This window comes from Manacus candei, unplaced genomic scaffold (assembly GCF_025592945.1).
Source record: "Manacus candei isolate 608988 ecotype Guabito, Panama unplaced genomic scaffold, ASM2559294v1 h1tg000098l, whole genome shotgun sequence".
Lineage (NCBI taxonomy): Eukaryota > Metazoa > Chordata > Aves > Passeriformes > Pipridae > Manacus > Manacus candei.
In genome coordinates this window covers 78,540-104,805 of record NW_026138146.1, presented here as the reverse complement: position 1 = coordinate 104,805, position 26,266 = coordinate 78,540, and the positions used below count along the sequence as shown (strand labels likewise).

Genomic DNA, 26,266 nt, shown 5'->3' with positions numbered 1-26,266 from the left:
TGCATTATTTATATTTATATATTTTTATAAAAATATATTTATATTTACATATGTATATAAAAATATATATTTTATTTCTATATTAATATAATATAGAAATATATAAAATAATACATAAATATAATATAAATAAATATAAATAAATACAACTACATAATATATAAATAATATATATAAATATGTATAAGTGTATATATTCTAAAAATAATATAAGTATAAAAATATATATATAAAAATAATATCCCCTTATGAGAAATAAAAACACGGTGTTTATATATATATTTGTATATATGTACATATATAAATATACAGTTTTATATATATTTGTATATATGAATATATAAAAATATATATTTATATATATTTGTATTTATGTATATATATAAATACATATTTATGTATTTCTGTATATATATAAAAATATATATTTATATATATTTGTACATGTCTATATAAAAATATATTTTTATATATTTGTGTATATAAAAATATATATTTATATATATTTGTATTTATGTATCTATATAAATATATATTTATATATATTTGTATTTATGTGTATATATATAAACACATATTTATCTATTTTTGTACATGTATATATTATGTACAAATATATATTTGTAGATATTTATATATATGTAAAATTATATATATATATAAAATTATATATTTATATATTTGTATATATGTGTATATATAAATACATATTTGTGTATTTCTATACATGTATATATAAAAGCATATATTCATATATTTGTATTTATGTATCCATATAAATATATATTTATATATATTTGTATACGTATATATATAAATACATATTTATTTGTACATATACATATAAACCATATTTTTATTTCTCCTGAGGGGACATCGCTGAGGCGTCACCCGGCGTTAATTATAAATAATAATAATAAATAATCATAAATATCCCCCGGAAGCCCCGCGGGTCCCGACCTCTGCCGGCAGGTCCAGCTAATTAACGTCCCCTGCTGTCATATCGGCGCTAATTAAAGGCTCGTCAGCCGCGCGCTGACAGGGGCACTAATTAGGGGAAGGGAGAGGGACCGACCCGACAGAAAATAGGAAATAAAGAAATAGGGTGTAAAATAATCATAGGGATTGTCGATGGAAAATAAAGAAATAGAATTTAAAGTATGAATTCCTGATATAAAATTTAAAAATACGATATAAAATGTATTATGGATTCCCGATAGGAAATAAAAAATAGATGTTCCTTAATATAACACAACATAATATAATATAATATAATATAATATAATATAATATAATATAATATAATATAATATAATATAATATAATGTAATGTAATGTAATGTAATGTAATGTAATGTAATGTAATGTAATGTAATATGATATAATATAATACAATACCCCTTCCAATTATTGCTAATATTATATATTATACATTTATTCCTAATATTATTATATTCCTAAAGATAATATCATATAAAACCCCCTCCAATTATTCCTATGTTATATATTTTATACATATTTCTAATATTATTATATTTCTAAAGATAATATAATATAATATAATACTCCTCCAATTATTCCTAAATGTTATAAATTATATATATATTCCTAATACAATATAATATAATATAATATAATATAATATAATATAATATAATATAATATAATAATATTATATTATATAGCAGGGGTGTGATATGATTTATATTATATCATATTATATCATATTATATTTAGGAATATGATAATATTAGGAATATATCTAATATATAATATTAGGAATAATTGGAAGTGTATTATGTTCTATTATATTATATTATATTGTATTATATTGTATTGTATTATGTTCTATTATATTATATTATATTGTATTATATTGTATTGTATTATATTATATTGTATTGTATTATATCATACTATATTATATTGTATTATATTATATTATATTATGTTATATTATATTATATTAAATTATATTATATTGTATTATATTATATTATATTATATTATATTATATTATATTATATTATATTATATTATATTATATTATATGTTACCCTAATATAAGTTCCTAAAAATGCCAATGTTTCTGGGCCCTTTGGTGAATTTGGAACATTTTGGACACCGCGGGAGTTTCTTTTTTTTTTTCTCTCTGGGCGAAGAACAAAGGAAGAGCCATCAAGTTTTGGCATTTGAATTCATCAATTCACCCCAAATGGGGATGAATAAATTCATCAATTCACCCCAAATGGGGATGAATAATTTAGTCAATTAGCCCATAATTGGGATAAATAAATTCATCAATTCACCCCTAATTGGGATAAATAAATTCATCAATGGACTGGAAATGGGGATAAATAAATTCATCAATTCACCCCAAATGGGGATGAATAAATTCATCAATTTGCCCCAAATGGGTCTGGCCTTGGGTCAGGCTTGGCTTAGGCTTGGATCTAAGGTCTGGCTTTGGGTCAGGCTTGGATCCAGCTTGGATCCAAGATCTGATCTGGCCTTGGGTCAGGCTTGGGTCTGAGGTCTGGCCTTGGGTCAGGTTTGGATCCAAGGTCTGGCCTTGGCTCAGGTTTGGGTCAGGCTTGACTCCATGGTCTGAAGTGTCTGGCCTTGGCTCAGGCTTGGATCCAAGGTCTGGCCTTGGCTCAGGTTGGATCAGGCTCGGATCTAAGGCCTGGCTTTGGGTCAGGCTTGGCTTAGGCTTGGATCTAAGGCCTGGCCTTGGGTCAGGCTTGGATTAGGCTTGGATCTAAGGTCTGGCCTTGGGTCAGGCTTGGCTCCAAGGTCTGGAGCGTCTGGCCTTGGATCAGGCTTGGGTCTAAGGCCTGGCCTTGTGTCAGGCTTGGCTCAGGCGTGGATCTAAGGTCCAGCCTTGCCTCAGGCTTGGCTCCAAGGTCTGGCCTTGGCTCAGGTTGGATCAAGCTTGGCCATAAGGTCTGGCCTTGGCTCAGGCTTGGCTCCAAGGCCTGGCCTTGGCTCAGGTGTGGCTCCCAGGCCTGGCCTGGGCTCAGTCTGGGCTCACAGTGGTCTCTGGTCAAGCAGCTCCAACCCAAATCCTGCCCCTCAGGAAGCAGCAGGAAGTGTCTGGACACTGAAATCCTCCTTTTCCCTCCTTTTCCTCCTTTTCCCTCCTTTTCCTCCTTTTCCCTCCTTTTCCCTCCTTTTTCCTCCTTTTCCCTCCTTTTCCTCCTTTTCCCTCCTTTTCCTCCTTTTCCCTCCTTTTCCCTCCTTTCCCTCCTTTCCCTCCTTTCCCTCCTTTTTCCTCCTTTTCCCCTCCTTTTTTTTCCTTTTTCCTCCTTTTTCCTCCTTTTTCCCTCCTTTTTTTTCATTTTTCCTCCTTTTCCCTCCTTTTTCCTCCTTTTCCCTCCTTTTTCCTTCTTCTTTTCCCTCTTTTTCCCTCCTTTTTTTCCTTTTTCCTCCTTTTTTTCTTTTCCCTCCTTTCCCTCCTTTTCTCTCCTTTTCCCTCCTTTCCCTCCTTTTCCCTCCTTTCCCTCCTTTCCCTCCTTTCCCCCCTTTCCCTCCTTTCCCCCCTTTCCCTCCTTTCCCTCCTCTCCCCTTTCCCCCCTCCTTTTCCCAGCTGTTTTTCCCTCCCGGAGATCTCCTGGCAGGGTCCCAACCCCGTGGGCAGAGAGAAAACGAACCCTCCGGTCCCCCCCGGGCTCCAAAATCCGGGGGCAAAAAGGGCAAAAACCAGCAAAACAATGACAACAATTAAAAAAAAAAACAAACCACCTTATTTTGTTCCTCCTCGGTGAAGAAATAAGTGAGGAAAAAAGAGCAAAAAGGGCGTTTTTGGCAGCCAGAAATGATTCATAACAACCCCTCCGACCCCAAGGAGGTTCCAGGACCTCCCTGGCGGATCCCGAGGAGCTTAAAAAGGCCGGGAAGGAGCCGGAATTCGGGGAGAAGGAGCTGGGAAAAGGAAAAGCAGGAGGTGGGTTGGGATCTTCCTCCTTGCCTTTAGTCCCAGGCTGGGAAGGGATGAAAACAGGGGAGAAAAAAGGGCTCGGGCACAGGGATAAAAATCTGATTTTTGGGGAAATAAAGGGGGAAAAAGGGGGGGGGGGGGGTGGAATTTTTAGGGAATCCGGCAAAAAAGAAGGGGTGGGAAAATTGGAATGGGTTTTAATGAGTTGAAATGAAAAAAATTAAATTTCAATTATTAGCCAAAGATAATAATATCCAAATATTATATCCAAGGATATATTATGTATGTCTTTTATATATCTTTTATATATATCTTTTATATATCTTTGTATATTTTATATATCCAAATATATTATATATATCCAAAGATATATATATCTTTTATATATCATATATATGTTTTATATATAATTGGACATTTTATATATCCAAAATATATTATATATATCCAAAGAGATATATATATATATCTTTTATGTATCTATTATATATATGTTTTATATATAATTGGACATTTTATATATCCAAAATATATTCTATATATCCAAACATATATTATATTTATCCAAAGATATACATATCTTTTATATATCATTGGATATTTAATATATCCAAAAATATATTATATATGTCCAGAGATATATTCTTTATATCTAAAGATATATTCTTTATATCTAAAGATATATTATATATATCTTTTATGTATCTTTTATATATATTCCAAGATATACTCTATATATCCAAAGATATATTTTATATATATATCCAAAGATATATTTTATATATATATTCTAAGATATATTTTATATATATATTCTAAGATATATTATACACATCCAAAGATAAATTATATATATCTAAAGATACATTATATATATATTTTATGTATCTTTTATATATATATCTTTTATATATATCTTTTATATATATCTTTTACATATCATTGGATATTCTCTATATCCAAAAATATATTATATATATATAAATATATATTATATATCTCTTTTATAAATATATATCTTTTATATATCTTTTATATATAATTGGATATTCTATATATCCAAAGATATATTCTATATATCCAGAGATATATTCTATATATATCCAAAGATATATTTTATATATAATCCAAAGATATATTTTATATATATCCCAAGATATGTTCAACATATCATATATATCTATATAACTTTTATATGTATTTGGATATTCTATATATGCAAAGATATATTATATATACCTTTTATGTATCTTTTACAAACAGCTTTTAGAGATATTTTACATATCATTGGATATTCTATATATCCAAAAATATATTATATATATATTGGAAAAATATATTGTATATATCCAAAGATATATTCTATATATCCAAAGATATATTCCATATATATCCAAAGATATATTCTATATATCCCAAGATATATTCTATATATCCCAAGATATATTTTATATATCCAAAGATATATTTTATATATCCAAAGATATATTCTATTTATCCAAAGATATATATTCTATATATGCAAAGATACATATTCCATTTATCCAGATATATTCCATATATATCCCAAGATATATTGTCTATATATCCAGAGATATATTCTATATATCCAAAGATATATTGTCTATACATCCAAAAAAATATATCTTTGGATATATATATCCAAATATATATTTCATATATATATCCCAAGATATATTCCATATATATCCCAAGGTATATATTCTATATATTCAAAGATATATATTCTATTTATCCAAAGATATATTCCATATACATCCCAAGATATATTATATATATTCCAAGATATATTCCATATATGTCCCAAGATATATTCCATATATATCCCAAGATATATTCTATATATCCCAAGATATATTCCATATATATCCCAAGATATATTCCATGTATATCCCAAGATATATTCTATATATCCAAAGATATATTCCATATATATCCCAAAATATATTCTATATATCCCAAGATATATTCCATATATATCCCAAGATATATTCCATGTATATCCCAAGATATATTCCATATATATCCCAAGATATATTATATATATCCAAAGATATATTCTATATATCCAAAGATATATTCCATATATATCCCAAGATATATTCCATGTATATCCCAAGATATATTCCATATATATCCCAAGATATATTCTATATATCCCAAGATATATTATATATATCCAAAGATATATTCTATATATCCCAAGATATATTCCATATATATCCCAAGATATATTCCATGTATATCCCAAGATATATTCTATATGTCCAAAGATATATTCCATATATATCCCAAAATATATTCTATATATCCCAAGATATATTCTATATATCCCAAGATATATTTTATATGTATCCCAAGATACATTATCCAAAGATATTTTCCAAAGGTGGGATCGGGCACAGGGATAAAAATCTGATTTTTGGGAAACAAAGGGGTAAGAGGGGGGGTGGAATTTTTAGGGAATCTGCCAATATAATACATAATGTAATATAATATATATAATATATAATATATAATATATAATATATAATATATAATATATAATATATAATATATAATATAATACATAATATAATATAATATACATAATATATAATATATAATGTATATCATAATATATATTCTTATACTATATAATATTATAATACATTAATATAATAGTTATGTACAATATATATTATAAATTATAATGATTTACCAACTATATTAAATTATATTATTTTAAAATATTTTAATTACATTATTTAAATTATTTAAATATAAACATTTAAATTATATTATTGAAGTTATTTAAATTATATTAATATATTAAATTATTTATTATAATAAATTATTTATTATATCAATATAATATCTAAAATATATTATAGTTATATATTATATTATTATAATATAATATAATATAATATATATTATACTATATATTATACTATATATTATATATACTATATATATATAATATATATATATTATATATATTATTTTATATATTATATATATTATATATATATTATATATAATAATATATATAATATATATTATAATATATAATATATAATAACATAATATATGATATGTAGCATATAATGTATAGTATATATTATATATATTTTATATTAATTATATAATGTAATTATTATATTTATATATATAATATGATATTATAATATATTAATATAATATACAATATATAGTATATAGTATATGATATATTATACATTTTATATTAATTATATGATATAATATATAATAATATATATTATAAAAATATTATTTTATTAATATATAAAATTTATTATATAAGATATATAATATTATATATTTAACACATATGATATTACATATACAATATCATATACAAAATATATAACATAATATAAATTATATCATATAAAATTACACAATAAAATTTAATGATTATCTTTGGATTCGTTTATCTTTGGGTGTCATTCCAGGGGCCAAGGCACATCCCAGTGGGAATTGCGACGGGATTCCCACAGGGACTGGGAGGTGGGTGGGAATCCCGTCCCGGGGCATTCCCGGCGGGATTTGGGGCATTCCCGGTGGGATTCGGGCATTCCCAACAGGATTTTGGGGCATTCCTGGCTGGATTGGGGCATTCCCGGTGGGATTTGGGGTATTCCCGGTGGGATTTTGGGCATTCCCGGTGGGATTTGGGCATTCCCGGTGGGATTTGAGGCATTCCTGGCAGGATTTGGGGCATTCCCAGTGGGATTTTGGGGCATTCCCGGCTGGATTGGGGCATTCCTGGTTGGATTGGGGCATTCCCGGTGGGATTTTGGGGCATTCCCGGCAGGTTTGGGGCATTCCTGGTGAGATTTGGGGCATTCCCGGTGGGATTTGAGGCATTCCTGGCAGGATTTGGGGCATTCCCGGTGGGATTTGGGGCATTCCCGGCTGGATTGGGGCATTCCTGGTTGGATTGGGGCATTCCCGGTGGGATTTGAGGCATTCCCGGTGGGATTTGGGGCATTCCCGGTGGGATTTGAGGCATTCCCGGTGGGATTTGGGGCATTCCCGGTGGGATTTGAGGCATTCCCAGCTGGATTGGGGCATTCCCGGTGGGATTTGGGGCATTCCCAGTGGGATTTGGGGCATTCCCGTCTGGATTGGGGCATTCCCGGTGGGATTTGGGGCATTCCCGGTGGGGTCTGTGCCTCCCGCAGGCCGATCCGATGGTGCGGTGGCTGTTCCTGGCCGGGCTGGTGCTCGCCCTGCTCTTCCCACCGGGAATCCAGGCGGCTCCCGAGGGCTTGGATGGCCCATCCAGGTATGGAATGTGGGATCCAGGAACATTCCCAGCGTCCCTCCGGGAACATTCCCATGTCCCTCCAGGATTCCTGGGCTGTGTCTCCCCAGGAACATTCCCATTGTCCCTCCAGGAACATTCCCACTTCCCCCAGGATTCCTGGCCTGTCCCAGACCAGGAACATTCCCATTGTCCCTCCAGGAACATTCCAGTGTCCCCCCAGGATTCCTGACCTGTCTCAGACCAGGGGCATTCCCATTGTCTCTCCAGGAACATTCCCATGTCCCCCCAGAATTCCTGGTCTCTGACAAACCAGGGACATTCCCATTGTCCCTCCAGGAACATTCCTGTGTCCCCCTAGAATTCCTGGTCTCTGGCAGACCAGGGACATTCCCGTTGTACCCCCAGGGACATTCCCATTGTCCCCACAGGGACATTCCTGTGTCCCCCCAGGAATTCTGGGCTCTCAGATCAGGAACCTTCCCATTTTCCCTCTAGAAACATTCCCATCATCCTTCCAGGAGCATTCCCATGTCCCCCCAGAATTCCTTGTCTCTGACAGACCAGGGACATTCCCATTGTCCCTCCAGGAACATTCCTGTGTCCCCCCAGGATTCCTGGGCTGTGTCAGACCAGGAACATTCCCATTGTCCATCCAGTAACATTCCATTGGCCCTCCAGGGACATTCCCATTGTCCCTCCAGGAACATTCCAGTGTCCCCCCAGAATTCCTGGTCTCTGACAGACCAGGGACATTCCCATTGTCCCTCCAGGAACATTCCAGTGTCCCCCCAGAATTCCTGGTCTCTGGCAGCCCAGGAACATTCCCAGTGTCCCTCCAGGAACATTCCTGAGTCCCCACAGGATTTCCAGGCTGTCCCAGACCAGGAACATTCCCGTTTTCCTCCAGGAACATTCCCATGTCCCTGCAGGATTTCTGGGCTCTCCCAGACCAGGGACATTCCCATTTTCCGTCCAGGGACATTCCCGTGTCCCCCCAGAATTCCTGGCCTCTGACAGCCCAGGGACATTCCCGTTGTCCCCTTGCCCCTCCCCTTGGACATTACGGATTTATTTCCATTTCCATGCCCGGGATGATCCCGCCGGGATGGCCGTGAAATCCTGGGATTTGGTTTTGGGTTTGGTTTTTCCTCTTCCTCCTCTTCCAGCCGGAATTCCGAGGGATCCCGGAGCTCCCGAAGCTTCCCATCCGACGCCAAGAGACACTCGGAGGGGACCTTCAGCAGCGACTTCACGCGGTTCCTGGACAGGATGAAGGCCAAGGAATTCGTCCACTGGCTCATCCAGGGCAGGAGGTGCCGGGAAAAGGGAGAGGGGAGGGAAATAAACCTGGAAAACCACCGGGAAACCAGCCGGGAAACGACCTGGGAAACAACTTCCCACTATGGAAACCCCGATCTGGGTGGGAGAGCAGGAGAAGGGAAGGATCCAGGGAGAGCTCGGAGCCACTTCCAGGGCCTGAAGGGGCTCCAGGAGAGCTGGGAATGTTCCCCTGGAGAAGGGAAGGATCCAGGGAGAGCTTGGAGCCACTTCCAGGGCCTGAAGGGGCTCCAGGAGAGCTGGAGAGGGACTGGGGACAAGGGCTGGAGGGACAGACACAGGGAATGGCTTCCACTGGGAAAGGGGGGATTTAGGGGGGATATTGGGAAGGAATTCCTGTCTGGGAGGGTGGGGAGGCCCTGGGATGGAATTCCCAGAGAAGCTGTGGCTGCCCCTGGATCCCTGGAAGTGTCCCAGGCCGGGTTGGATCCCCCTGGGATGGTGGGAGGTGTCCCTGCCCATGGAAAGGTGGGATGGGAATTGGAATTTTTTGGGATGGGAATTGGAATTTTTTGGAATGGGAATTGGAACTTTGGGATGGGAATTAGAACTTTGGGGTTCCTTTTCCAGGTACAATTAAAGAGCAAATCCCGGTTTTCCAGCCCCATCCTGAGGGGAATCTCCAGCTCCAGCCACCGCCAGAGGCTCCATGGGAAGGATTCGTCCATCCCGGGACCATTCCATGATTCCCTGCTCCTGGAACCTGCTCCCATGGATCCCCCTACCCTCAAATCTGGCACTCCCAGCTTTTGCTTCCTCAGGAGTTTTCCCTAAATCCCAATAAAACCTTTGCTGGCTTTGCTGGGTCCTGAGAAAATGAATCCAGAAATTTCAGCCTTTCCCAAAAAATTCTCTTGGGATAAAATGGATCCAAAAATTTCGTTGTTTCCCAAAAACTCTCTTGGGATAAAACAAATCCATAAATTTCAGCCTTTCCCAAATTTTCTTGGGATAAAATGAATCCAGAAATTTCAGCCTTTCCCAAAAATTCTCTTGGGATAAAATTAATCCACAAATTTCAGTTTTCCCAAATTTTCTTCAGGTAAAATGAATCCATAAATCCTGGATGATCCGTGTGGGTCCAGAGTGGAATTTTGGGATGTCCTGGATGATCCCTCTGAGTCCTGGAGTGGGATTTTGGGGATTTTGGGATGTCCTGGATGATCCCTGTGGGTCCAGAGTGGGATTTTGGGAATTTGGGATGTTCTTGACGATTCCTGTGTGTCCAGAGTGGAATTTTGGGATGTCCTGGATGATCCCTGTGGGTCCAGAGTGGGATTTTGGGATGTCCTTGACGATCCCTGTGAGTCCAGAGTGGGATTTTGGGATGTCCTGGATGATCCCTGTAGGTCCCAGAGTGGAATTTTGGGATTTTGGGATGTCCTGGATGATCCCTGTCAGTCCCAGAGTGGGATTTTGGGATGTCCTGGATCATCCCTGTGAGTCCAGAGTGGGATTTTGGGATGTCCTTGACGATCCCTGTGAGTCCAAAGTGGGATTTTGGGATTTTGGGATGTCCTGGATGATCCCTGTGGGTCCAAGGCACGAATCCACAGATTTCCCCCGGGAATTTTCCATGGATCCCCTCGGGAAGGAGCCGAGGGCGAGTCCTACTGCAGGTGTCCCGGGCTCCAACATTCCCTGTTTCCCGCCGCATCCGAAGGGAGAAGCTCCCGGCCGGGCGTTCCCTGTTCCAGCGCCCAGCCCGGGCTCCAGGAGGGCTGTGAGGAGAGGGGGGGTCACGGCACGGGGAGACCCCCGGGGGGGCCCAAAATCCACCTTTTTGTGCCCAAAAAACAGGTCGGGCTGGAGAGGAAAACGGGGGATGGAAAGGGACAACGAACCCCTCAAGATTCCCAGGAATGACCCCCCTGCCTTCCTCCCTTCCTTCTTTTCTTCCTTCCTCCCTTCCTCCCTTCCTTTTCCTCCCTTCCTTCCTTTTCCTTCCTTCCTTTTCCTTCCTTCTTCTTCCTTCCTTTTCCTTCCTTCCTTCTCCTTCCTTTTTCTTCCTTCCTTTTCCTCCCTTCCTTCCTTCTTCTTCCTTTTTTCTTTCCTTCCTTCCTTCCTTTTCCTTCCTTTTTTCTTTCCTTCCTCCCTTCCTTCATTTCCCTTCCTTCCTTCCTTTTCTTTCCTTCCTTTTCCTTCCTTTTCCTTCCTTTACCTTCCTTCCTTTTCCTTCCTTCCTTTGCCTTCCTTCCTTTTCCTCCCTTCCTTTTTCTCCCTTCCTTCCTTTTCCTTCCTCCCTTCTCCTCCCTCCATTCCTTCCTTCCTTTTCCTTCTGTCCTTTTCCTTCCTCCCTTCCTTTTCCTTTCTCCCTCCCTCTTTTCCTTCCTTTTCCTTCCTTCCTCTTCCTCCCTTGCTTTTCCTCCCTTCCTCTTCCTCCCTTGCTTTTCCTCCCTTCCTTCCTCCCTCCCTTCCTCCTTTTCTTCCTTCCTCTCTTCCTTTTCTTCCTTCCTTTTCCTTCCTCCCTTCCTTTTCCTTTCTTCCTTTTCCTTCCTTCCTTTCTCCTTCCTTTCTTCCCTCCTTTCCTTCATTTTCCTTCCTTCCTTTCTTCCTTTTCCTTCCTTCCATTTCCTTCCTTTTCCTTCCTTTTCCTTCCTCCCTCCCTTCTTTTTCCTCCCTTCCTTTTCCTTCCTCCCTCCCTTATTTTCCTTCCTTCCTTTTCCTTCCTTCCTTCCTCCCCCTCGCTCCGTCCTGGATAAATCCCGCCGGAGAATCCCGGATCCAGGGATTTCCCGACCCTCCCCCGTCCTCCCTCCCCTCTGCCCGGGACAAAAACGGGATTTCAGCAGCAAAACGGGGACTTTTTTCGCCTCTTTTGTCATTTAAACGCTGACGAGGCTCCTCGGGGGCTCCCGCTGCTCCCCGAAACCCAACCCCCTTCCAAACGGAGCCCGAAATCCCGAGTTTTCCCGGGAAAACGCAGCCCTGGCAGCCAGGAGAGAATTTTTAGGGGCTTCGTTTTAGGAGAAGGGATGAAAAGGAAACGGGTTTGGCCTCACTGGGACCCTCACTGGGAAGCCCGGGGTTGGTTTTCCCCCGTAACCCACATCGGGAGGGTTCTCCGGGAATATCGAGAGCTCAGGGTGACTCTGGGAATGGTTTGGGAATCCTTTGGAATGATCAGAACCGCGGGTTGGGGGGTAGAAACCAGAGGGAAGAAAGGAAACGCTTCGGAGCTCGTGGGATCGGAACATCCCAAAGCAGGTTTGGGGCTCGTTTTCCCCTCCAAGGACAGAACTGACTCTTCCGAAGGTGCCTCGAAATCTCCCAGGAGGGATTTCCCGGCTCGGCAACCGGATTCCAAAGGCTTTTATGAGCCAAATTCCCCCGGGAAGTGGAGGATTGGAGACTTTTTAAGGACACAACCAGCTCCCTCCCCTCTGCCCGGGGCGTCCCCGGGGGTCCCAGCGAGGCCAAACCCGCTTCCTTTCGTCCCTTCTCCCAAAACGAAACCCTTTAAAAATTCTCTCCTGGCTGCCAGGGCTGCGTTTTCCCGGGAAAACTCGGAATTTCGGGCTCCGTTTGGAAGGGGGTTGGGTTTCGGGGAGCAGCGGGAGCCCCCGAGGAGCCTCGTCAGCGTTTAAATGACAAAAGAGGCGACAAACCCGCCCCGTTTTGCTGCTGAAATCCCGTTTTTGTCCCGGGCAGAGGGGAGGGAGGACGGGGGAGGGTCGGGAAACGCCCGGATCCGGGATTCTCCGGTTGGATTTTAGCGAGGGGCGATGCCCCAGACGCCACAACAGCACCGGGCACGGCCAAAATCCCCCCGTCAACCTCCCAAATTACCTTCCCGGGCCCTCGGATCTCCACCGGCACCGGAGCCTCGGCGGGCAGAGCCCCTTTCCCGGGATCAGCTTCCCTCCCGGCTCCGTAGAGGTCCAGGACGCTCGGGAAGGAGCCCCCAAACTCTGGGCTGGGTGTCCCGAATCCCCGCGGGCCGCAGGGAGCTCTTCCCTCTTCCCCGGGCTCGGGAATGATCCAGGTTTTCCTCCAGGCTCGCGCGTCCCCCTCGCTGCTTCCAAGCGCTCCCGCCGCTCCTGCCGCGATTCCAAGGCCATTCCCGATGATCCCGGGGATCTGTGGCCGTGCCAGGGGGTGGGCAGAGCCCTCCCGGGGGGATCGGGAGGGTTCGGGAGCCTCGGGATGTTCCCGGGGGTCCCCCGGCGGTGCCGCGTCCTCCGTGCACTGGATGGGCAGCGAGGCGGGGAGGTCTGGGGAGGGAGGGAGGAAAAGGAGGGAAAAGGAAGGAAAAGGAAGGAAGGAAGGGGGAGAGGAAGGGGGGGGAGGAAGGAAGGGAGGGAGGAAGAAAAAGGAAAGAAAAGGAAGGAAGAAAAAGGAAAGAAAAGAAAAGGGAGGAAGGAAGGAAAAGAAAGGAAGGAAGGAAAAGGAAAGAAAAGGAAGGAAGGAAAAGGAAAGAAAAGGGAGGAAGGAAGGAAAAGGAAGGAAGGAAGGAAAAGGAAAGAAAAGGAAGGAAGGAAAAGGAAAGAAAAGGGAGGAAGGAAGGAAAAGGAAGGAAGGAAGGAAAAGGAAAGAAGGAAGGAAGGAAGGAAGGAAGGAAGGAAGGAAGGAAGGAAGGAAGGAAGGAAGGAAGGAAGGAAGGAAGGAAAAGGAAAGAAAAGGAAGGAAAAGGAAAGAAGGAGGAAAGGAAGGAAGGAAGGGAGGGAGGGGGGAGGAAGGGAGGGAGGGAGGAAAAGGAGGGAAGGAAAAGGAAGGGAGAAAGAAAAGGAAGAAAGGGAAAAGAAAGAAAAGGAAAGAGAAGGAAGGAAAAGGAAGGGAGGGAGGAAGGAAAGAAAGGAAGGAAAAAGAAGAAAGGGAGTAAGGGAAAGGAAGGAAGGAAGGAAGAGAGGAAGGAAGGGAGGAAGGAAGGAAGAAAGGAAAAAACCACATTTCAGGTCGGGAAAACCGCGCCAGACCCCGCGGGAACGAACGGGATCGTTCGGGGAGGGGAAACCGCGGCCCTGGGAGGGAGAATTCCTGGCAAACCGGGAAGTTCTGGGCGGTTTCCAGGCCCACCAACCCCCCCGAGCCCTCCGGGTTCGCCACCTTTCCCGCAGGAAAATCCCCCCGCGGGCACCGGGATGGAGGGGACACCTGGGGGGAAGGGGACCCCCGAGGCGCAGTTTTGGGACCCCCAACATGTAGTTTGGGGACCCCCAGGGCGCAGTTTGGGGACCCCCAGGGCGCAGTTTGGGGACCCCCAAGGTGGAGTTTTGGGGACCCCCGAGGAACAGTTTTGGGGACCCCCGAGGTGCAGTTTGTGGACCTTCAACATGCAGTTTTGGGGACCCCCGAGGTGCAGTTTTGGGGACCCCCGAAGCACAGTTTTGGGGACCCCCGAGGTGGAGTTTTGGTGACCCCCGAGGAACAGTTTCGGGGACCCCCAAGGTGCAGTTTGGGGACCTTCAAGATGCAGTTTTGGGGACCCCCGAGGTGGAGTTTTGGGGACCCCCAAGATGCAGTTTGGGGACTCCTGAGGCGCAGTTTTGGGGACCCCCAAGGTGCAGTTTGGGGACTCCTGAGGTGCAGTTTTGGGGACCCCCAAGGTGCAGTTTGGGGACTTTCAAGGTGCAGTTTTGGGGACCCCCGAGGTGCTGTTTTGAGGACCTTGAAGATGCAGTTTGGGGGTCCTCAAGGCGCAGTTTGGGGACCCCCCAGGGTACAGTTTGGGGACCCCCCAGGGTGCAGTTTGGGGACCTTCAATGTGCAGTGTTGGGGACCCCCAGGGCGCAGTTTTGGGGACTCCCAATGTGCATTTTTGGGGACCCCCAAGATGCAGTTTTGGGGACCCCCAAGGTGCAGTTTTGACCTCGAAGGTGCAGTTTGGGGACCACCAGGACACAGTTTTGGGGACCCTCGAGGAGGCGCAGTTTGGGGACTCCTGAGGTGCAATTTGGGGACCCCCAGGGCACAATTTGGGGACCCTCAGGGTGCAGTTTGGGGACCCCCGAGGTGCAGTTTTGGAGCCCCCCAGGGCGCAATCTGGGGACCCCCAGGGTGCAGTTTGGGGACCCCCAATGCGTAGTTTTGGGGACCACCAGAGTGCAGCTTGGGGACCTTCAAGGTGCATTTTTGGGAACCCCTGAGGTGCATTTTTGGGGACCCTCAGGGTGCAATTTGGGGACCTTCAAGGTGCATTTTTGGGACCCCTGAGGTGCAATTTGGGGACCCCCAGGGCACAGTTTTGGGGACCCTCAGTGTGCAGTTTGGGGACCTTCAAGGTGGAGTTTGGGGACCCCTGAGGTGCAGTTTTGGGACCTTCCATGTGCAATTTGGGGACCTCCCCCAGGTCGCAGCTTGGGGACCCCCGAGGCTCAGTTTTGGGGACCCCCAAGGTGGAGTTTTGGGGACCCCCAGGGCACAGTTTTGGGGACCTTCAAGGTGCAATTTTGGGGCCACCCAGGGCGCAATTTGGGGACCCTCAGGGTCCCCAAAAATTTGGGGACCTTCAAGGTGCAATTTTGGGGACCTTCAATGTTCAATTTGGGGACCTTCAAGGCGCAGTTTTGTGGCCCCCCCAGGTCGTAGTTTGGGGACCCCCAAGGCGCAGTTTTGGGGACCTTCAAGATGCAGTTTGGGGACTTCCGAGGTGTAGTTTTGGGAACCCTCAAGATGCAGTTTGGGGATCCCCGAGGTGCATTTTTGGGGACCCTCAGGTTGCAGTTTGGGGACCCTCAGGTTGCAGTTTGGGGACCCCTGAGGTGTAGTTTTGGGGACTCCTGGGGTACAATCTGGGGACTCCTGAGGAGCAGTTTTGGGGCCCCCAGGGCGCAGTTTTGGGGACCCCCAGGGCGCAGTTTTGGGGACCTTCAAGGCGCAGTTTTGTGGCCCCCCCAGGTCGTAGTTTGGGGACCCCTGAGGAGCAGTTTTGGGGACCTTCGGGGTGCAGTTTGGGGACCCTCAAGGAGCAGTTTGGGGACCTTCAGGGTGCAATTTGGGACCCCCAGGGTGCAGTTTGTGCCCCCCCCGCTCACCCGGGCCCCTCCTCAGCCTCAGCCCCCGCAGGATCCTCCCCTGCTCCCGGCTCAGCAGCCGCAGCCGCGTCACCTCCTCCCGCAGCTGCAGCAGCAGCTCCTCCATCGCCGCTCCTGGGGGGGGAAAGGAGGGAAGGAGGGGTGGGAAGGGATTGGGGGATGATGATGGGCGGGAGAGAGAGAATAAATAAATGGGGTAGGGGAAAGGAAATAAATGGAATTAAAAAAAGAGACTAAATGAAAATAATAAATAAATAAATAAATATAAATATATATAAATAAATATAACGATAAATAAATAAATATAAAATAAATATATAAATATATAAACAAATAAATAGATAAATAAATAAAATAAGATAAATAAAATAAATAAAATTTTTAAAAAGGTAATCAATAAAAAATAATAAATTAAAATAATAAATAAAATTTTAAAATATAATAAATAAAAATAATAACTACGTAAAAAAATCAGATAAAGAAAATTTAAAAATATAATAAATAAAAATAATAAATAAATAAAATAAGATAAATAAAATAAGTAAAATTTTAAAAGATAAGAAATAAAAGATAAGAAATAAAAATAATAAATAAAAAAAACATAAAATAAATGAAATTTTAAAAAGATAATAAATAAAATTGATAAATAAACAAAATAAGAGAAAGGAAATAAATAAAATTTAGAAGACAATAAATAAAAATAATAAATGAAAATAGTAAATAAGGAAAATAAGAGAAAGAAAATAAATAAATTTTTTAAAAAGGTAATAAATAAAAATCATAAATAATAAAAATAAGCTTAATAAAATAAATAAAATTAAACATATAATAAGTAAAAATAATAAATAAATAAAATAAGCTAAATAAAATAAAAAAATTTAAGAATATAATAAATAAAAATAATAAATAAAATAAAATAAATAAAATAAATAATTTTTAAAAGATGATAAATAAAAATAATAAATAAATAAAAGATAAATAAAATAAATAAAATTTTTAAAGATAATAAATAAATAAAATTAAAATTTTAAAAGATAGCAAATCAAAATAATAAATAAGTAAAACAAGATAAATACAATTTTAAAAATAAAAATGAATAAAAATAATCAACAAATAGAATCCGATCGATAAAATAAATAAAATTTTAAAAAATAAGATAACAATCAAACCCCCCCAAAAAAAAATTAAATAAATCCTCCAACCATCTGCGAAGCGGCTCCCAAAGGTCCGCGAGCTCTTAATGAACGTAAATATGCAAATACACGCATTTAAATATGCAAATCAGCTCGGGCTTCCTGCCGGCTGTGGCGGGTTCGCTGCTCGGAGCGGCAAAGCTCCGGCCCCGGCTTAAATTTGAGCTCGGCCTTAACCGAGGGGGGATGAAGGGCGGAATTCCCGAGGGAAACGCGCCCGGAGCGAGGAAAAGGGAACGGTAAGGGCGGCAATTCCCGCGCTCCGGCCCCATTTGGGCTCTTTTTGGGGGTTCCCCCGACCCTTTAAAAATTCAAATTAAATATTTTTCACCCCCCTCCCTCCCTCGGAGCAGCGAAGCGGAGTTTTAGAGGGGTCTGTTTTCCCCGAGAGTTCCGCGTGACGATTAATATTAAGAATATATCATTAATATTAATAATATATCGCTAACATTATTAACAATTGATCATTAATCGGGTCGCGATTCGGAGCCGCCGCTCCCCCCCCCCCCCCCCCCCCAAAAAAAAAAAAAGCCCCAAAAGGGTTTTTTTGGGGGCTGATTTCGCCCCGGCCCCGCTGAGGTTTTGGGGGACTCGACTCCTCTTTTCCCTCCCCAAAATCGGGGCCACCGCGAGGGAGATTTTTTTTTTTCCTCGACTAAAAGAAGCGATTCGGGAGCTGAAAAATTTCCATTTTCGGGGAATTTTCGCTCCGGGAGGGTGGGTTAAAAGAAGGGATTTGGGAGCTGAAAAATTCCCATTTTCGGGGAATTTTCGCTCCAGGAGCGGGTCCGAGAGGGTGGGTTAAAAAAAAGCGATTTGGGAGCTGAAAATTCTAATTTTCAGGGAATTTTCGCTCCGGGAGCGACTCCGGGAAGGCGGGTTAAAAGAAGCGATTTGGGAGCTGAAAAATTCCCATTTTCGGGGAATTTTCGCTCCGGGAGCGGCTCCAGGGGGGGTGAGACCCGGCGCTGGGTTTGGGGCCCCCTAAATTCCATCCCCCCCGTGACAGAGCCCCCAGAAATGTCCTTTTTCCCCCCCAAAAAAAGCGACTTACCAGAGTGGCACCGCCAGAAAAAGTCGAGCGGCGGCAGAATTTGGTTTTTTTGGGAGGGAGGGAGGGGAGGGAATTTCCCCTTTTGGGGTTTTTTATTTTTTTGAGCGAAGAGCGAAACTTCCGAGGCAGGAAACGGAGCGGGGGCGGGAGAGCGAAGGAGCCTTAAACTGAAATTCAAATTTAAATTGAAATTGAAATTTAAATTTAAATTGAAACCGAAACTCGGAAAAGCCCCGCGGAGGAGGGGGAAGGGGGAGCGAGGATCGGGGTCTTTCCCCTCCCCAGCCCTGATTCTCCAGGGGTTAATTGGGAGCAAAATTAGGATTCGTTTAATTTGGGGTGATGGGAGTTTAATTCGGGCCCTGATGGGGTTTAATTTTGACTCTGATGGGGTTTAATTCGGAGCCTGGTGGGGTTGGTTCAATTTGGGCCCTGGTGGGGTTTAATTCAGAGCCTGATAGTGTTTAATTTGGAGCCTAATAGGGTTTGTTTAATTCAGAGCCCGATGGGGGTTTAACTTTGACCCTGATGGGGTTTAATTCAGAGTCTGATGGGGGTTGGTTTGATTTGGGCCCTGATGGGAATTTAATTTTGACTCTGATTGGGTTTAATTCGGACCCTGATGGGGGTTTAATTTTGTCTCTGATGAAGTTTAGTTCAGAACCTGATGGGGGTTGGTTTAATTTGGGCTCTGATGGGATTTAATTTTAACCCTGATGGGGTTTAATTTGGAGCCAATGGGGTTTAATTCAGAGCCTGATGGGGTTTTAATTTTGACTCTGATGAAGTTTAATTCGGAGCCTGACTGGGGGTTTGTTTAATTCTGAGCCTGATGGGGGTTGGTTTAATTTGGGCCCTAATGGGGTTTCATTTGGTGCCTGATGGGGTTTCTTTTAATTTGAACCCTATTTAGGGTGGGTTTAATTCAGGCCCTGATGGGGGTTGATTTAATTCAGACCCTGATGGGGTTTAATTCAGACCCTGATTGGGATTTGTTTAATTCAGAGCCTGATGGGGGTTGGTTTAATTTGGAGCCTGATGAGGTTTCTTTTAATTTGAACCCTATTTGGCGCTTGTTTAATTCAGAGTCTAATTTGGGCCCTGATGGGGTTTAATTTGGAGCCAGATGGGGGTTTAATTTTGACCTTGATGGGATTTAATTCAGACCCTGATGGGGTTTAATTTGGACCCTGATGAAGATTAATTCGGACCTTGATGGAGTTTAATTTGGGCTCTGATGGGGCCTAATTCAGACCCTGGTGGGGTTTTAATTCTGACCCTGGTGGGGTTTAATTTGGGCCCTGATGAGGGTTTAATTTTGACCCTGATGGGGTTTAATTTGGGCCCTGATGGAGTTTAATTTGGGCCCTGATGGGGCCTAATTCAGACCCTGGTGGGGTTTTAATTTTGACCCTGATGGGGTTTAATTCTGACCCTAATGGGGTTTAATTTTGACCCAGAGGGGGTTTAACTTTGACCCTGATGGGGTTTAATTTGGGCCCTGATGGGGGTTGAACTTTGACCCTGATGGGGGTTTAATTTTGACCCAGAGGGGGTTTAATTCAGAGTCTAATGGGGGTTGGTTTAATTTGGGCCCTGATGGGATTTAATTTGGACCCTGATGCCTGATGGGGATTGGTTTAATTTGGACCCTGATGTGGTTTAATTTGGACCCTGATGGGGATTGGTTTAATTCAGAGCCTGCTGGGGGTTGGTTTAGTTCAAGCCCTGATGGGGTTTAATTTGGGCCCTCATGGGGGTTTAATTTCTACTCTGATGAGGCTTTAATTTTGACCCTGAGGGGGTTTAATTTGGACCCTGATGAGGTTTAATTCAGAGCCTAATGGGGGTTGGCTTAATTCAGAGCCTGATGGGGTTGGTTTAATTTGGACCCCAATGAAGTTGAATTCAGAGCCTGTTGGGGGGGTGTTTAATCCTGACCCTCACAGCTCCAGCTCCCGGAGCCTCATCCCCTGCAATCCAGGCAATATTCCAGCCAACATCCCAACGATCCCAGTTAATCCCAGCTCCCAGAGCCTCATCCCCTGTAATCCAGGCAATATTCCAGCCAACATCCCACCGATCCCAGTTAATCCCAGCTCAGACCTCTCCAACCCTCTGCCAAGGGCCGGAGCCAAAGGAAAATCCTCCCCTGGGGGAACAAACCCGCCCTGGGCTGCTCCTCCCGGGGGTCTCCATCATCCTCCCGCTCCTCCCAGTGCCCCAGGGACAGGCCCTTACTGGTCCCAGTATAGCTGGGGTCACATCTCTGTGACTCCCAGTATCCCCAGTAACAAGCCTTTACTGGTCCCAGCACACCCAGGCTCCTGTCCCTATGGCCTCTATAGGTGTCTGTGACTCCCAGTGCCCCCAGTAACAGGCCCTTACTGGTCCCAGCACACACATATGGTCATGTCCCTATGGCCTCTACAGGTGTCTGTGACTCCCAGTACCCCCAGTAACAGGCCTTTACTGGTCCCAGCACACACAGGGTAATGCCCTGTGACCTCTGTAGTCCCTTGGGGCTCCCAGTGCCCCCAGTACCAGTCCCATACTGGTCCGCAGTACACCTGAGGTCATCCTCCTGTGGCTCCCAGTGCCCCCAGTAACAGGCCTTTACTGGTCCCAGCACACACAGGGTAATGCCCTGTGACCTCTGTAGCCCCTTGAGGTTCCCAGTGCCCCCAGTAACAGGCCTTTACTGGTCCCAGCACAGTGACCTCTCTAGGCCCCTGTGGCTCCCAGCAGGCCCAGGGCGGCACCAGGACCGGGCGATATTCCCAGGATGGGCAGCACTAGGACCGGGCGATATTCCCTGATCCGGGGCACCAGGACCGGGTGATATTCCTGGGATAGGCGGCACCAGGACCGGGTGATATTCCTGGGATAGGTGGCACCAGGACCGGGCGATATTCCCGGGATGGGCTGCACTAGGACCGGGCGATATTCCTGGGAATGGGCGGCACCAGGACCGGGCGATATTCCCTGGATGGGCGGCACTAGGACCGGGCGATATTCCCGGGACAAGCGGCACTAGGACCGGGCGATATTCCCTGGAACAGGCGGCACCAGGACCGGGCGATATTCCCTGATCAGGGGCACCAGGACGGGGCGATATTCCCGGGACTGGCGGCACTAGGACCGGGCGATATTCCCGGGACAGGCGGCACTAGGACCGGGCTATATTCCCTGATCCGGGGCAAAAGGACGGGGCGATATTCCCTGGAACGGGCGGCACCAGGACCGGGCGATATTCCTGGGAACGGGCGGCACTAGGACCGGGCAATATTCCCGGGACGGGCGGCACTAGGACAGGGCGTTATTCCCGGGACAGGCGGCACTAGGACCGGGCGATATTCCCGGGACAAGCGGCACTAGGACCGGGCGATATTCCCGGGATGGGCAGCACTAGGACCGGGCTATATTCCCTGATCCGGGGCACCAGGACCGGGCGATATTCCCTGGAACGGGCGGCACCAAGACCTGGCGATATTCCCTGGAACAGGCGGCACTAGGACCGGGCGATATTCCCGGGACAAGCGGCACTAGGACCGGGCGATATTCCCGGGACGGGCGGCACTAGGACCGGGCGATATTCCCGGGACAGGCGGCACTAGGACAGGGCAATATTCCCGGGACGGGCGGCACTAGGACCGGGCGATATTCCCGGGACGGGCGGCACTAGGACCGGGCGTTATTCCCGGGACAGGCGGCACTAGGACCGGGCGATATTCCCGGGACGGGCGGCACTAGGACCCAGCGTTATTCCCGGGACAAGCGGCACCAGGACCCGGCGATATTCCCGGGACAAGCGGTACTAGGACCGGGCGTTATTCCCGGGACAAGCGGCACTAGGACAGGGCAATATTCCCGGGACGGGCGGCACTAGGACCCGGCGTTGTTCCCGGGACAGGCGGCACTAGGACCGGGCGATATTCCCGGGACAGGCGGCACTAGGACCCAGCGTTATTCCCGGGACAAGCGGCACTAGGACCCGGCGTTATTCCCGGATCGGAGGCCCCGCCCCGTGCACCTGTACCGGGGGAAGGAGGGGGGGGACAGGTAGCGGAGGTGGCCCCGCCCCTCCCGGACTCACCTGAGGCCCCGCGGCCGCCCTGGAGCCGGTGAGCGGGGGAGGGGAACGGGGGTCCTGGTGCTGAGCCCCCGCCGCCGTGAGGGGGTCTGGGGGTCCCGGTGAGGAGCCCTCGCCACGGGGGAGGGGGTCCGGGGGTCTCGGTGGTTCTCGTGCCGAGCCCTCGCCGAGGGGGAAGAGGGTCCGGGGGTCCCGGGGGTCCCGGTGTGGACCCTTCTCCACGGGAAGGGGTTCTGGGGGGTCCCAGTGCCGACCCCTGGCCCGGGGGAAGGGGGTCCGGGGGTCCTTGGGGAGCCCTCGCTTCCAGGGAAAAGGGGTCTGGGGGGTCCCAGTGTGGAGTCCCTGCTCGGGAGAAGGGGGTCCGGGGGTCCTCCGGGGTCCCCGTGGGGAGCCCTCGCTTCCAGGGAAGGTGGTCCGGGGGTCCCAGTGCGGAGTCCTTGCCCGGGGGAAGGGGGTCTGGGGGTCCCAGTGTGGACCCTTCTCCACAGGAAGGGGTTCTGGGGGTTCCAGTGTGGACCCCTGGCCCGGGGGAAGGGGGTCCGGGGGTCTCGGTGATTCCCGTGCCGAGCCCTCGCTGAGGGGGAAGAGGGTCCTGGGGGTGCCGGGGGTCCCAGTGTGGACCCTTCTCCACGGGAAGGGGTTCTGGGGACTCCCAGTGCGGACCCCTGGCCCGGGGGAAGGGGGTCTGGGGGTCCCTGGGGGTCCCGCTGTGGAGCCCTCGCTTCCAGGGAAGGTGGTCCGGGGGGTCCCAGTGCGGAGCCCCCCTCGCGCTAAGGGAGTCGGGGGTCCCGGTTCCTATCGGGGTCCAGGGATGGAGCCGCTCTCGCTTCGGGGGAAGGGGGTCTGGGGGTCCCGGTGTGGACCCCTGGCCCGGGGGAAGGGGGTCTGGGGGTCCTGAGGGTCCCAGTGCGGAGCCCCCCTCGCGCTGAGGGAGTCGGGGGTCCCGGTTCCTATCGGGGTTCGGGGGTGGAGCCCCTCTCGCTCCAGGGGAAGGGGGTCCGGGGGTCCCGGGGGTCCCAGGGTGGAGCCCCCTCCCCCATCGGGGGGGTCCGGGGGGGCTGCGGAGCCCCCTCGGGGTGAGGAGTGTCCGGGTGGGGGGGTCCCAGTGGGAAGCTCCTATCCGGGAAACGGGGGGGTCCCGGTGCGGAGCCCCCCCCGCAGCAGGGGAGGGGTCTCGGGGGGGGTCCAGGAGAGGAACCTCCCCCAGTCCGGAAGGAAAGGGAGCCGGGGGGTCCCGGGGTGGGGGTTAAGGGGGTCTGGGGGGTCCCGGTGTGAGGGTTAAGGGGTCTGGGGGTCCCGGTGTGAGGGTTAAGGGGGTCTGGGGGGTCCCGGTGTGGAGGTTAAGGGGGTCTGGGGGGTCCCGGGGGTCCTGGGGTGGGGGTTAAGGGGGTCTGGGGGGTCCCGGGGTGGGGGTCCCAGTGGGTCCAGGGATCCCGGGATGGGGGTTAAGGGGGTCTGGGGGGTCCCGGTGTGAGGGTTTAGGGGGTCTGGGGGGTCCCGGTGTGAGGGTTAAGGGGGTCTGGGGGGTCCCGGCATGAGAGTTAAGGGGGTCTGGGGGTCCCGGTGTGCAGGGAAAGGGGGGTCCGGGGGATCGCGGGGGGGGAGGGGGAGTCTGGGGGTCCCAGCGCGGAGCACTTGGGGGGAGGGTTGGGGCCCCGGGGGTCCCGATGAGGAGCCCCCCCCTCCGTGGAAGGGGATTCGGGGGGTCCTGGGATGGAGCCCCCGGGGCAGCCCAGCGGCTCCGAGTAACAGATATTAATATATTAATAATAGAGTAATAATAGAGTAATTAGCAGATAGTTTAATATAATAAAATATAAATTATAATAATATAAATAATATACTAATGATATAATAATAACATATTAGCTAATATATAATATAATGATATAATATATGATAATATAATATATATGATAATATAATTAATAATATATTGACAATATATTAATATAAATTAATATATTATAATGATATAATATAAAGAATAATATAATTAATAATATAATAATGATATATTAATAATATATTAATATATTAATAATATATTAATTACTATATAGTGTATATATACTATATCGTATATATATATTATATAGTATATATAGTATTAATTAATAATATATTACTATATAATATAAATAATAAAATAAATACTATCGTAATACTACATTAATAATATATTAATATAAATTAATAATATGTTAATCTAACAGTACATTACTGCATTAATATATCAACGATAATATAATAAATAATATATTAACAATATGTTAATATATTAATTAATGTATAATATAATGATATAATATAAATAATAAAATAAATATTATATTCATAATATATTCATAATATATTAATACATTATTAATATATTAATCTAACAGCCTGTTACTGCATTAATATATCAATGATAATATAATAAATAATATATTAACAATATGTTAATAATATATTAATTAATGTATAATATAATGCTATAATGTAAAAATAATATAATAAATAATATATTCATAATATATCAATAATATATTAATATATCAATAATACATTAATCTAACAGCCTATTAGTGCATTAATAAATCAGTATCGTATTAATATATCAATAATACATTAATCTAACAGCCTATTAGTGCATTAATAAATCAGTATTGTATCATTAGATGTTACCAAGGGGGTGGGAGGGCCCCGCCCCCTCCTCCCCCCCCCGGGTCACCCCAAACCCCCCCGGCGGGGCAGAGACCCCCCCCCGGACCCCCCATCCCTGGGGGTTCCCCAAGTCCCGGAGCGGGTCCGGGACCCCTCGGATTCATCCCAAGGGCGCGGGAGCAGCAGCACCAACCCCCTCCCCCTCCCCCTCCCGCAGGAGCGAATCCCACCGGGAACAATCCCGGTTTTTTTTTTTTCCCGCTCCCCCCGTCCTGTCTCTGCCACGTGGATCCCGCGGCCACGTCACCCGCGCCGGTGTCCATTTACTCCCATTTTATTCATCTTCCCTTTTTTCCCCCCCTTCCCCCCCCCTCCCGAGGATTCCTCTCTCCATTTTCCTTCCTCTTCCCACCTTCCCCAGTCCTCCTCAAATTCCCACCAAACCCCTTTTAAAACCCCTTTTCTGAACCGGGAATGCTCCGCTGGGTCGTTTTGGTCTTGGTTTTACTCCCATTTTATTCATCTTCCCTTTTTTTCCCCCCCTTCCCCCCCCCTCCCGGGGATTCCTCTCTCCATTTTTCTCCCTCTTCCCACCGTTCCTCCTTCCCCAGGCCTCCTCAGATTCCCACCAAACCCCTCTTAAAACCCCTTTTCTGAACCCGAAAGGCTCTGCTGGGTCATTTTGATGTTGGTTTTACTCCTATTTTATTTATCTTCCCTTTTTTCCC

The 26,266-nt window shown here is 45.4% G+C and overlaps 2 protein-coding genes across 2 annotated transcripts in view; both read left to right on the top strand.

Moving 5' to 3' along the window:
* Positions 1-8,146: 8,146 nt before the first annotated feature.
* LOC127461253 (exendin-3-like) lies at positions 8,147-10,411 on the top strand. Its single transcript, XM_051768922.1, has 3 exons — positions 8,147-8,255; positions 9,404-9,550; positions 10,146-10,411. The coding sequence occupies exons 1-3, from the start codon at positions 8,161-8,163 to the stop codon at positions 10,153-10,155; spliced, it is 252 nt and encodes an 83-aa protein (XP_051624882.1). The 5' UTR covers positions 8,147-8,160; the 3' UTR covers positions 10,156-10,411.
* A 12,466-nt stretch (positions 10,412-22,877) lies between these two features.
* Positions 22,878-26,266, top strand: part of GALNT6 (polypeptide N-acetylgalactosaminyltransferase 6) — a 30,088-nt gene continuing 26,699 nt past the window's right edge. Inside the window, exon 1 of the mRNA XM_051768864.1 lies at positions 22,878-22,920. The gene's annotated coding sequence lies outside the window, so the exon portion shown is untranslated. The remainder of the gene's footprint in view (positions 22,921-26,266) is intronic.